The sequence below is a fragment of the Anabas testudineus genome, chromosome 13 (assembly GCF_900324465.2).
Source record: "Anabas testudineus chromosome 13, fAnaTes1.2, whole genome shotgun sequence".
Lineage (NCBI taxonomy): Eukaryota > Metazoa > Chordata > Actinopteri > Anabantiformes > Anabantidae > Anabas > Anabas testudineus.
Window position 1 is genome coordinate 14,892,304 of NC_046622.1, and position 13,605 is coordinate 14,905,908.

The following is a 13,605-nucleotide window of genomic DNA, read 5'->3' on the forward strand; positions in this document are numbered from 1 at the left end:
GGAGGATCAGATCTTCGTGTGTGTGGTATATGCTTGGGCTTGTGTATGTGTACAGAGTTGTTGCCTCAAAAGTAATTGCTTCACTCCCCAGGGGTTGAAAGAACAAGGGTCACTCGGTTTGCCTTTTACACTCCAGTTGAGTCTCTCTCACTCTTGGCTTTTCTCATTCCCTTGTTTTGCCTCACTTTGCCTGAAAGGTCAATGTGCCATTGAGACAGTGGGTTTGTCAGCTTATTCTTCTGAAAAAAAGAACATCTGATTAATGTACACAAAAATCCAGGGAGGAGCGTACATACACCATACATTTACTTTCCAGTTTGTTCACAGATTGTCTATTGTGTCTAACACTGTTCTTCCAATACAGTAAGCTCTGTTGGTAAATACAGAGTTATCACTCATCTACCCTCTCGCCTTATTACTGTGTTGACATTGTTCTAAACATGAGCTGTGTCTTGTTGAATCTTCGATCCGCTGTGAGATTATGTCTTATTGCATGTACATACTGTAATCACCTGTGTGTTTCTTGACCTGTTTCTACATCTTTTTTTTTTTGTCTAGCATGCTCCTGCGCTATGCCTTCTCTCAGCTACGCTCCACCCAAGTCGCTGTAGTCCATTGCAGTGCACAGACCTCATCTCGCCATGTCCTACAGAAGCTCAGTCAGACCTGCCTGCTGCTCAGCTCGAACACTGGCAGAGTTTTCAGACCCAAGGACTGTGAGAACCTGGTCCTTTACCTAAAAGACATCAACCTACCTAAACCAGACAAATGGGGGACTAGCAACCTCACCGCGTTCCTGCAACAGGTAGAGATTGTATATAGACACAAGGACGGAAACAAAAAAAATGTGAATTGATTGATAATATGGTTACTGATGTGAACTACATATAAAATAAAAACATTCCAATGAGTCAGTGACTTTTCCTGCTCTGTGCTCTGCATTATAAACTTTACAAACATAAATAAACAATAATGTGTTGTCTTTGAATGGCCTTTGACTTTGAGTCCTGGATTTATGACATATAGGTTTAAACTCATCACAGTTACACACACAGAGGACTGCTTTAAAGCATTTTACATGACATCGGGTTCCTCTGACTGTTACTATGGTTTTCCTCAAACAATCAAATTTTACGACATAAGATACAAAAGACATACCATCGCTGTTACCACGGGGATATATTTAATGTACAGTGTTTGCACTTTATGAAGGTTTGATACCAAAACAAGCAGCTGTGGTCGCAGATAAACTGGAATATACGTCCTTTGACAGTTTGTAATGACCTTAGCAAGGGTTCAGGACTGTCTTACTGAAAACTTTTCTTACACAAGCTTTGTGACTTGAATAGTCTTCGAAATGATCACAAATAGACATATCTCTTTCTCACTCCTCCAGGTGTTGACATATAACGGATTTTATGATGAAAACCTGGAGTGGGTGAGTCTTGAGAACGTTCAGGTCGTGGCATCCATGTCAACAGGAGGTGCTGTTGGGAGCCATTCCCTCAACTCTCGCTTTTCCTCGATTGTACGCATCTGCACCATAGAGTAAGTAAGGTGCAAATGCAAAATAAGTTGACATACATAATTTTCATTTCCAACATCTCCCCATTCTTTCTCCTGTTTTTACATTTTGCTTTCTCTCCCTCTAATTCTGCCCCTGACCGGTGTTTCACTACTTCTTTGCATCTGCCTTTAGCTATCCAGACAGGGAGCAGCTGCAGACTATCTACTCAGCATACCTGCAGCCAGTTCTCCAGCATAGCCTGGGCAGCCAGGCAGCCTGGGCTAGCACGGGGAAGACACACCAGCTGGCTGGGTCTCTTGTGCAGCTGTACGAACAGGTATTGAATTGGACAGGCTGCTCAGTCGTGTTCACATTTATATTTGTAGCAGCACATTGTTTCCTGCGACAGTGAAAGCATAAACAACTCACTGGAGACTCTGATTTGTATTTGAGTGATTTCACATTGAATCCAGGGTTGTTCTTCAGCAGAGAGGAGGCTCACACATCCAAACTGATGGTCATTTGAAACAAAATAGCCCAGCTAAAACCCTTACATCCTTTAAAAATGCATTCATTGAATTCTTGGGTTTTATTTGAGTCTTGGCAATTTATGAACAGTCCTTTTAGACCAAGGAGTATTAACAGCACAAGTATATGTCAGGTACATAGATGGATGTTTAAAAAACTTTGTACAGTTGACAGAAATAATTTCCATTATCTTCTCCTTGATTTAACTTACTTAAGTGTTAAGTAATGTCACAATGTTGCATAGCTTATCATATGTGACATTTTCAAGTAAGAAATGATAGACTCTCACTGCAACAAGTTATATGTGTATTTATAGTTTGGGTTACAGGACAAACATTTTTGCTATGTTTTTGACAAAACTGCAACGTATTAATAAAATATACTAATAAAATATTTAGCTAACATTACAGTGGAGTTCTGCAGTAGAGTTGTTTAGTGGTGCTTACAGACAAACAATTGGGACCTGTGTGTTGAATGCATCCCCAAAATGGCCAATTTTTCTATGGATAGAACACATATTGAGCTTATAAATGTAGATTACTTATTGATGCATATTAGTGACAACACTTGAATCAAATTGCTGTAAATCAGCAGAGAAACCAGGATAATATCCTATAGATATGTTATCACCTGTCTTCATGTGTTTCTTTCCTCTCAGGTTAAAGCAAAGTTTACAGTGGATGATCACAGTCATTACCTGTTTACTCCGTGTATTCTTACTGAATGGGTCCTCAGCCTGCTGCGATATGACCTGACTGCAGGTACTTGAACACATGCAAGCACTTTTGTATACATGATTGATGACATTTTGTTTAAGTTAGAGAACAGGTTAGAACTCACAGGGCCCAGATTCATAAATATATAGCTTTTAAAAAAATTATAATGTGGTAAGCCTTAAGTGTCAGATCCAAAACAAAACTATAAAGTAAAGTCAGTGCCCCACTGGCTTTCTGCTGATTCCTTAGACTCCACAGGTAGCATGATCTTTCTGTCGCTGAGGACCATTGAGGTCTTAATAACAGTCAGTAGTGGTGCCAGAATCAGAAAGGAGCACCAGATAGCTTAGTTTGTTTTTTAATATTCTTTAGCTCAGAGCTACTGTCTACAACTCTCACCTTTCTCTTAATTCGATCGCTCTCCCCCGGCCTCTTCTGTCTTTCCTCACGTCTTCTCTGTCACTCGTCTGTCACCCCCTCTTTTACCATCCTCTCCCCTGCCTTTGCTGTACTTTCATCTCTCTCTCTGTCACTCTTTCTTTCCTTCTGCAATGTGTTCCTGCTGTGATAGTGAGTCTAATCATTTATTTTAATTAAACACGTCAGCAGAAAAACTTTTCTTTTCCTACACTCATCATTTTTTAACTTTTACTTCTTCTTCCTTTCCCCCTTTGCTGCACACCTTCATTCTGGTATGTAAAAACTTGCTCTCTTCATCTGTATTCTGTGAGTGAATGTGAATGTGGTGAGTTTGAGTGTGCATGTGACTTTCAATGAATATATTAACAACACTTCATAGCCTGTGTTTTATATGAAATAGTTGTAGTGATAAATTGAATTTCCATTTTTCTCTCTTAACTTAATTTGCAATAATCAAATTCAAATATCAACACCAGTAATTTTCTTTAAAAAATCAGAACTGGTTGACATTTATTGTCTTTTTTTGTGGTTTATTCTGGAGGTGGAGTCACCAGTAAGGACAGGAAAATAATTTATAAACCACCGGTTTCTTAAGACTTTTTGGCATATTATGTGTTTTCTTCTCTCCAGTGGTTTTTAAAGTTTAGTGTCAGGAAAACCCCACAGTGATTCTCTGTTTGATTCCTGTCTTCAGTGCTTTCATTATAATGTGACAGACACTTTTGAAGTCACTGGCCTCCAGAACCATGATTGCACCTCTTGTCTGTTTTGAGCTAAATGCACTTCATTAAATCTTGGGGGAATTTTGTAAAATTAATCTCACCCTGGGTGATGCCTTGTCATGCCATATCTAACCAAAAAAAACAACCATTGACTCATTTTGAGGCCTGACTCATAGCACTTGTGTTTTGAAACTACAAAATGCTGTAAATGTGAAACTGAACATTTCTCTTTGCACACGAATCACTAAAATTTAGTCTGCAGGCTAAGTGAATGCTGAATGTTATATAGACTGTGACACAAACACATTTATAACAAAATCGGTAAATTCCATCTTGTGTGTTAATGACAAACTGAGTATCCATCCAATATGTGTGTATCACATTTGTCTTTTTAGCTCAATCTAATGTGACAGACAGCGTGTTGGAGGTGGTAGCATATGAGGCCAGGAGGCTCTTCAGAGACCGGCTAGTTTCCTCAAAAGACCTTCACACCTTTGACAACATCCTCTTATCCATCATTCGGGGAGACTGGGGCTCTGATGCTATAGACAACATGACTGGTATGAGACAGCTGTACTCTCACTTCATTCCCTTGTTCTTTCACAGTTTTGCATTTATGTCAGTTGGTCTAATTTGCCTAATCAAAAACAGCCGCATTTAAAAAAAACAGTGTCCTATTTTTAATTGGTTTGACTGCTCTGTACTTCAATTGTAAATAAAACTCCTATGCTAAAATCTCTCATTCAGCACATCTACAGGTAGTACCTTTTAAATTCCTAGGTAATATCATAGGTGAGATTTTTAAATCTTGGGTGTATTACGATAAGACTTCAGTGTTCTAGTTGCCTGCCAACTCTTAGTGTGACATAAATAAGAACAAGGTCATACAAGCCTCAATAGTTATACCAGAGTGATGTTTACTATTGTTGCACAGGAGTTCCCCTCGCAACCGTAGGAGAAATGAAAATAAAAGATTCAGAACCTGTTCAGAATCCTTATGTGTAAATGTAAACACAATAGTAAAGGAGTAAATATTGTGCACAGCAGCCTTCCAAAATGCTTGCCAAACGTTGACACCGTGTCATAGCTGGTCCTTTTTATGCAAAGTAAGGTTGGAAGCTACATATAGAGATGTAATGATCAAGAACAGGTCCTGGCTGATGAATAAATACAATGACATATCTATAGCCAAAGCCCTTCAAACTGCTAAACAAAGGCTTACAGTGCTGGCAGCTACAATAGAGACACCAAAGAGACAGAGACAGTTCTGCTGTTGCGATATTCATTGTGTGTTTGTTTTAATCTCATTCGATGTGCACATACTAGTACTGTATGCAGGTGCGTGACTAACAGTGTGTGATACTCCCCTGCGTGCAGATGGTTTCTATGTGACATGGGGAGCCTCTGAAGGGGCTGTAATTGCTCCAGGCCAGTGTCTACCTTCTCATGGTAAACAACTGGGACGTCTGGATTCTGCTGACTTAAAACAAGTCATACAGAAGGTACACAGTGATGAATTATTGTGTGCTGTATAAAATGCACTGTAGTGGGAAGTAACTAAGCATACTGTACTTAAATAACATATTTAAGTTTTTTCTTCCATTGTGTTTTATTTGTTTGCAATTTCAAACTTCTACAGTTTGTAGTTTTTGCTGCACTACACTGAAAAAGAGTATTTTGCAGAAAGGTAAATTTTAAGTACAGGATTTATTTTCCAGTATTTTTGGGAGCTGAGAAAGTTAAGAATCTGAATATGTCTTCTTCTAGTGCTATCTTGACATCTCATTTCAATGGTTTGTTTCCTTATTTTAATTTCTTAGGATTTGGTTAGGTCTCTGAGGTGCACCTCCTTCTCACCTGTGTGTGCCCCTGTCTTCTCTTCCTCTAGGGAGTAGTGCTGTACAGTCGTGATAACAGAGAGTTGGACCTTCTCCTGTTCTGGGAAGTGTGTGACTTTGTGTCTAGAGTTGATCGTGTCTTGAGTCGACCTGGCGGCTCTCTGCTTCTGGCGGGTCGGAGCGGAGTGGGTCGACATACAGCCACGTGCCTGGTGTCACACATGCATGGATACACATTGTTCACACCTAAAATCTCCCGTGGTTATACTCTTAAGCATTTCAACAATGATCTCAAGACGGTAAGAGTGAATTATTGAATCAGTTGGTTAAAATATTATTGAATCAGTTTGTGCGCTGTGGCATGCTCACCACTTTCTGCAGACTGGACAGGTGTAATTACACTTTACTGGTAGGCTATTTAAGTGTCCTTCCATTAACACTCTATCAGATGTTTTGTTTCAGTTTTAAATTGCAAAAATGATTTGTTGAGTAGCACCTGTACCTGTAGTGCATGAGTTCACTGATAGTTACTAAAGAATGTGGTGTCAGTATACCATGGTGTATCATGCTTATATGTATCAACCATATACTGCACAGTTTGTGTATGTATGTAATGTATGTACTTGTGCATGTGCAGGTGATGCAGTTGGCAGGTCTGGAGGGGCAGCAGGTGGTTCTACTGTTGGAGGATTACCAATTTGTTCATTCAGCTTTCTTAGAGATGGTCAACAGTCTGCTTTCATCAGGTGTGTATTGTGTTATTGTCTGTGTGTTTTTTCTTGTTTATGTCTTTATGATATTTTTAAAGGTTATCAACGGATTCATCTTAGGAGTCAGCTCAGAATTCAGATGACCTAGATACAGTTTGTATACAGTATTGTTTATCAGACAGTACCACTGCAGGCCCTATATTGGAGTATATGTGCTCTGTATTTGAATATAACCATGAATGTAATCTGGATCATTTTAGGAAAAGAAATTTTGCACTCCAAATATACTGTAAGATGCAGTTGTAATGCATCCTGGCTCTACTGTCTTTAGTATTTAGCTACTTTTGAGGGATGTTAGTGTTTTAAGGAAACTAACCAATTATCGTGTATACATTATTGCATCATGTGCATAATGCGTGTGTGTGTGTGTGTGTGTGTGTGTGTGTGTGTTATGTTTCAGGTGAGGTTCCAGGTCTGTATACCCCAGAGGAACTGGAGCCCCTCCTCTCCTCCCTTAAAGATGCTGCTTCCCAGGATGGATTCACTGGCCCACTCTACAACTACTTTTCCTACAGTTAGTACTGTGTATTTATTGACAGCACAATCTGCGTGCTTCTTTTTTTTTTTGCATTCTGCTGCCAGCTTTGTAAAACTCTACCACATGTGTTATTCCTACTCACCGGCATGTCTACAGTATGCTCTTCTCTGATTGTATCTGACTTCATTCCTGTATTCACATTGTCACTGTTACTCTCCCCTTTGCTCTCTGTATTTTGTAATAAACTCACCCACTAGTTTTTTCTATTTAAAAACACATTTTGACTTATCTTTGTGTTTTTTACTTAGGAATCCAGCAGAACCTTCACATTGTTCTTATTATGGACTGCTCCAACTCTAACTTCACCATTAACTGTGAAAGCAACCCAGCTTTTTATAGGAAGTGTTCTGTCCAGTGGATGGAAGGATGGTCTGAAAGCAGCATGAAGAAGGTAAGAGGAGCACAACTAGTAGAGGGAAGATGACACCAAAAAGATTTTGGAGATTAAAAGAAAATTAAAGATCTTTATACTGAGTTTTAATAATTGAATGTATATATATCTCCCTGGAAAATTTGAAAGACAGACTTTTGTACCTTGGTCTTGTGAAGATTTTTGGAAAGCTAGCAGTTAATCTGTTATAACTCCAGAATTACTGGTAAACATTACAACAACTGGTTTCAGATCCAATGTTGACTTGTTCACAGTGTGGCTTTCACCTTACCAGTGGTATCTCAGACTTGACACATTACTGTTATGCGAGATTTCTATTTAATACATAAATCAGTGCTTTCTATTTAAATGCCACATTTCGTGTGTGTAAACCTCTATCTTGTCAGATTCCCGAGCTATTGTTGGCAAAGACAGAAGGAGCAGGAGGGGAAGAGAATGAAAGAGAAAAGGGCACCAAGGGGAAAAGCTCAGGTAAGAACACATGCATAATAAGAAACAGTGAGGCCAGTTCCTTTAGTTTTGCTGGGAAAAAAAAAACTAAAAAAAAAATTGGGTTTGACATCAAAAGATGAATATAAAACAAACAATAAACATTTCAGCTTTTTTTTTCCAGATATTTACATCTGGTTCTGATACACAACTTAGAAGATAATACAGTTTGTTTGAATATATTTTTCATGTGAGTAAAAGTTTTGGAAAATATTGACTAAAAATATATTAAACTGAATAAGACTTAATAACTGCTCTATAGGGTTTAAGGCCGGAGGCTGACTTGGCCTAAACCTCTTTGCCGTCAATAAACTCCTTTGTTGTTTTGGCTGTGTGTTTTTTAGTCATTATCTTGCTAAATGATGAAGGATCTCCTGATCAGTTTGCTTGCATCTTTCTTCAAATTGGAAGACAAAATATGTATGTAGCCTTCTGCCTTCTGTTGCCTTCACGTGTAACATCACCAATAAGAATTAATGAACCTGCCCCAGAAGAAGCCATGCAAGCCCAAGCCATGACATTACCTCCACTGTGTCTTTCAGATGAGCTTGTATTTTGGGGCATATGAGCAGATCCTGTCTTTCTCATTCATTTTTAATTTTTGTAAAGGTTTATATTTGTCTCATCAGTACATAAAATGTTTGAATTTGTGAGGCTCTTTTCTGTACTTTTTGGCTAATTCTAGCCTGGCCTTCCTATTCTTCTTGCTTGCTGTCTTCTGGTGTCGCCTGTACTTTTGTTCATGAAGTCTTCTGTGAACAGTAGTTGTGATACCTTCATTCCTGCCATCTGGAGGTTGTTGCTGATGTCACTAACAGTTGTTTTAGGGTCTTTCTTTGCAGCTGTCTCAATACATCTATTATCAACTTCTGTTGTCTTCCTTACTCCACTCATTCCACATTGGTTAGTTTGTACACCAGTGGTTTCCTTCTTCTCCTGACGGGTCTGATTGATTTTCCATCTTCTCTCAGCTTTACAATTGCTTGTTTTTCCACCTGTAGACAGCTCTCTGGTTTTCATGGTTGTTACACCTCTTGACTATGAATGCAGTCTGAACAGCCAAAACCCAAATCCGTATCTGAGTGTAGACATTCAGTGCTATTTATTGTTTGAATAATCAATATAATAGGACACAATTAGGCAACAAAACATACTGACATCTGACATCTGTCAGTCAGGTTCGAACACTTCTGCTTATACAGAAAATGAGTTCAAACAAAAGGTGCTATCTTCTAAGTTGTTTTCTTAAGGAACAGCAAGGAAGCTAGCCCCACTTTTTCAATACTTTTGGAGGGGAAAATATACAATAGTAATTGGTTATTTTAGGTTCACTGTCATTTTCATTTTGCTCCTGGACTTAATACACTGCTCTTCACATGATATACTTATATATATATACTATCATATTTGCAATATTACAAGAGTAATATCATAAGGGTGAAAAGAAGGTTTTGGACAAACATTTTTATCAGTATTTGATAGGTGCTGTATCTTAACCATACATTTTACAATTACAGCAAATTTCGTTTTAATAAGGTAACCATAAGATGATAATTTAGCTTTTTTTATTCATATTTCTGGCTTTATTTTTCTAGTATGTTTCTGTTTAATGTAAAAAAAAAAGACCTCATAACTTCAAGCCAGTTTGTCCTCACAAGCTTCTTCATCTTTTGCTCCCAGCAGGGTCTGGACGAGGAGACCTGTGCCGTTTGTTCCTGATGGTCCATGAGTCATGTAGAGAACATGGCGCAACACCCAGCCAGTACATGGCCTTTCTGCATGTTTACACTGCATTATACAGCCGGAAGCAAAGCCAGCTCACGACAAGACAACAGCATCTTCAGGTAAAATATAACCTGTTCTACATGGCACTACTACTATGGAAATATGTACTTTTACTGGATTTCCCATTTTTGATTATTTTCCACAAATGCAGTTGTTTTTGTGTATCTCTAAAATATAATGTAAATGTTTCTTGTAATTGATGGTAACAAATAAATAGTATGTAGAATAAATGTAATCGTTTGTTAGTGCTAAAGCAGGGATACAAAACTCTATATATTATAGAATATAAGCAGGGGCGTACACATGTATTATACGAAAATTACCAGAATGTTTATTGCTGAAAAACTAAATTTGATTACCTAAACTTTACTTGTTTTTTTTTTTTAATTTATAAATTTGCCTGCAGGCAGGTGTTTCTAAGCTGAACGAAGCCAAGGCATTGGTCGATGAGTTGAAGAGGCGGGCTGCAGAGCAGAGTGCACTGCTGAAGACTAAACAACAGGAGGCAGATTCTGCCCTGCAGGAAATCACCAGCTCCATGCAGGTGTGTGTGTTTGTTTGTAAATGTGTGTATGTCACTGTGTGTAACTTTGACAATAACAGGCGGGGCAGCAGTCCTCCAGGGTTTCATTTGTCCTCCAAGTTACATCTGTCCTCCTTGCAACTCTAACTATGGCCCTCTTCTCTTCTCTTCTCTTCTCTTCTCTTCTCTTCTCTTCTCTTCTCTTCTCTTCTCTTCTCTTCTCTTCTCTTCTCTTCTCTTCTCTTCTCTTCTCTTCTCTTCTCTTCTCTTCTCTTCTCTTCTCTTCTCTTCTCTTCTCTTCTCTTCTCTTCTCTTCTCTTCTCTTCTCTTCTCTTCTCTTCTCTTCTCTTCTCTTCCCCTAGGCTTTGTCATCCTTGCTGTAAAAACACTGTATTTATTTACTTTTTTTGAAATGCACATGTATTTGTTCTGTGGCTTCTAATCCCGTGTTTACTTTCTCCTCATATCCAAGTTTCCTATGCCTCCTGCTTACTCCATCTAGAGGATGCATGGGCATCTGAAATTATTGTGGAGGGAAATCATTAGTTGTGATATTCTTCTGACTTTCTCTCTTTGGGGAATCTGCTTTTACAGTGAGATGGGGAAAAGAGGGAGATAGAACTGTCAATGAAGTCAGCTTGCAGAGTGATAATTAACGAATAGACTGATCCCTTAGGGCGGTTGCAGCTCTGCCTCCTGTAGAGATGGAGACAGCAGGGAAAATTGAGAAAGACTGGGACAAAGAGATAAAAGGTAGCAACAAACTAGGTGGAAGAGTGATAGACTGTGAGCTTCGAAAAGTTGGAGAGAAGGAAGCAGTGGAAGAGCACGCAAATTTACATTTTTGGTAATGAGGAATGACTAAATTGGGGAAACAGTCAATGGAGAGATTTGCTTTTGATTAGTTTTATTTATTCTTTTAATCCAGCACAGTCACTCAAATGTCACATAATCTTTCTGGGTATTTAGAATGCCAGTGACCAGAAGACAGAGATGGAAAAGATAAAAGGGAAGATGGCTCATGAAGTGTCCAAGATTGAAGAGAGAAAGGCCAAAATAGATCATGAGCTGAAGGAAGTACAGGTGAGTTGTTTGATTGACTTATGCAGTCATTATGATGACATGTATAGAAATACATACACTACTGCTCAAAACTTTGGGATCGCTTAGATGTTTCATTTTTTTCCAAGGAAACAAACATAAAATTAGTCTTAATAAGAAATATAGCAAAAGAACAGGACATGCTGACATTGGCAGAGTTATAAATAATGATTTTGATGGAAATGATGACTGTGTTGTACAAACTTTTCCTTTATAAAAAAAACAGCCAGGCAGACCTTAGGCCTCCTAGCTGTGAATTTTGATAGCGTTGCTTCCACTCTGTACAAATCTCTTATTATAATCCTGTTCCTAGCATCTTTTCATTAGTTCTGCGTCTCACAAATGCTTATCTGTTTCATCCAAACACCTCAAACACGGACTCATCTGTAGACAGCACCTTCTCCCAGTCTTCCAGTGTCCAATGTCTGTGCTCTTTTGCCCATCTCAGTCTTTTGTTTAAATTGGCCAGTCTGAGATACGGCTTTTTATTGGCAATTCTGCCATGAAATCTAGCATCCTGAAGTCTCTTCTTCACTGTTGATGCTGACACTGGTGTTTGACATGTACTATTTAGTGCAGCTAAATAGGACCTGTGAGGTGTCGTTGTCTTAAACTACACACAGATAGTTATCTTCTTGCACAGTTGTGCGTTGGTGCCTCCCACTCCTTTTTCTGTGAGAGCCAGTTTGGCCAGCTCTCTAAGGGAAGTAGTTAACAGCAGGAAGACATTGTAAGTGTCTTCACAATTGCTAGCATTTAGTAGCCTTTCTTTCTACAACAAAAATAGACTGATGAATCTCTAATGAAAGGTATTTCTTTCTGGCTATTGGTACCTATTAGAACCTATAAACAAACAACTGCTGATGTTCAGATACTAAATTAACGTAAAGAATGCCATGCTCCCTTGTTTGCTTAGTTTGCATTAGTACTACTGTTCTCAGCTGAGCAACACAATTGCAAAAGGGTTTTCTCATAATCAATGAACATTATAAAATTATTAACTTGAATTAGCAGCAATACCATGAAATTGATGCAGAGGACTGACAATTGGTAATAATGGGCCTCTATGCAAAAATGTAGATGATTCTTTAAAAATCATCTGATTAATTTTATTGTTTGTTTGTGAATTGCATGAAAATGTGTTTTCTTTGGAAAACAAAGAAATTTACAAGTGATCCCAAACTTTTAACTTTTACACTTTGGTACTGTATGTTACATAGACATACAGTATATTTAAAGCTGTACCTATCCATCACTTACTTTCCACCTTATCACTGCTGCCCTGTAGCCTTTGGTAGATGAAGCAAAGCGTGCAGTGGGAAACATCAAGCCTGAAGCTCTGTCTGAGATACGCTCCCTCCGCATGCCCCCTGATGTCATAAGAGACATCCTGGAAGGGGTGCTAAGACTGATGGGCATCTTTGACACCTCTTGGGTCAGCATGAAGAGGTGAGAGGGGAAAAAATGTATTAAAGGAGAGATTGAACAAGGGCGTAAAAGAGGGATGAATATCTACTGTAGATAAGGAGAAAGTTTCCCCGTTGGGAGCAATTAAACTGATGATGATCTTCAACACGTCTAGATTCACAAAAAGAGGTGTGAGGAGGTGATGGGGTGTTAATGGATGGATGTGAACACAGGAAGAAGATGTGGAAAGTGATGACACAGCTAGGAAATGACTGAGATAAGGAAACAGCTTCAGCAATGGTTAGCATGAAGAAACATTAGGTCATGGAAAATATAAAGACAAAAACATCTGATTTACATGACCTCACAAATTTACATAACCTCATAATAATAATAAATTAATATGTCTATGAAAAACTTTGTACAATTTGTGAATTTGTGTGGATTTTCTAAAGATGAGTGGTGTAGAGTATGAGCTGTAAATGATTGTACAATGTGTGATATGCAATATTAAGGTAGAATTAACAGTAATGTCATAATTTCTTGTATTACTTCGACCACTTCTTTAATTTACTAACTTCAGACTTCCATGCCCAGCATCTTTTTTGTTTGGCTCTCTTTTTTTCAGTGCTAATTTGTCAAATGCTCATGTCCAATCCTCTCTTATTCTCCCCTTCATCCCTTCTTTCTGTAGCTTTTTGGCTAAGCGTGGTGTAAGGGAAGACATAGCTACATGCGAAGCCAGGAACATCACCCCTGAGATTCGCCAGAGCGTGGAAGAGCTGCTCAACAGGAATAAGGCATCTTTTGACCCCAAGGTCAGCTGACCATGATAGCAGAGTGAGAATTAGATGTGGGGTTGGTGGATGT

At 38.6% G+C, this 13,605-nt stretch overlaps 1 protein-coding gene across 5 annotated transcripts in view; it reads left to right on the forward strand.

The window, feature by feature from the left end:
* The window catches only part of LOC113169761 (cytoplasmic dynein 2 heavy chain 1), a 95,286-nt gene that overhangs the window by 26,773 nt on the left and 54,908 nt on the right, over nt 1-13,605 (forward strand). For 3 of the 5 annotated variants that reach the window (XM_026371444.1, XM_026371453.1, XM_026371470.1), the window contains 16 exons: nt 559-805; nt 1,397-1,548; nt 1,700-1,844; nt 2,694-2,796; nt 4,289-4,453; nt 5,271-5,395; nt 5,782-6,030; nt 6,369-6,477; nt 6,902-7,015; nt 7,288-7,430; nt 7,817-7,901; nt 9,600-9,763; nt 10,111-10,248; nt 11,197-11,310; nt 12,617-12,777; nt 13,430-13,553. In XM_026371444.1, the coding sequence (XP_026227229.1) occupies nt 559-805; nt 1,397-1,548; nt 1,700-1,844; nt 2,694-2,796; nt 4,289-4,453; nt 5,271-5,395; nt 5,782-6,030; nt 6,369-6,477; nt 6,902-7,015; nt 7,288-7,430; nt 7,817-7,901; nt 9,600-9,763; nt 10,111-10,248; nt 11,197-11,310; nt 12,617-12,777; nt 13,430-13,553 (2,338 nt within the window). The remainder of the gene's footprint in view (nt 1-558; nt 806-1,396; nt 1,549-1,699; nt 1,845-2,693; nt 2,797-4,288; nt 4,454-5,270; nt 5,396-5,781; nt 6,031-6,368; nt 6,478-6,901; nt 7,016-7,287; nt 7,431-7,816; nt 7,902-9,599; nt 9,764-10,110; nt 10,249-11,196; nt 11,311-12,616; nt 12,778-13,429; nt 13,554-13,605) is intronic. The other 2 variants (XM_026371462.1, XM_026371479.1) reach the window with 1 other exon arrangement.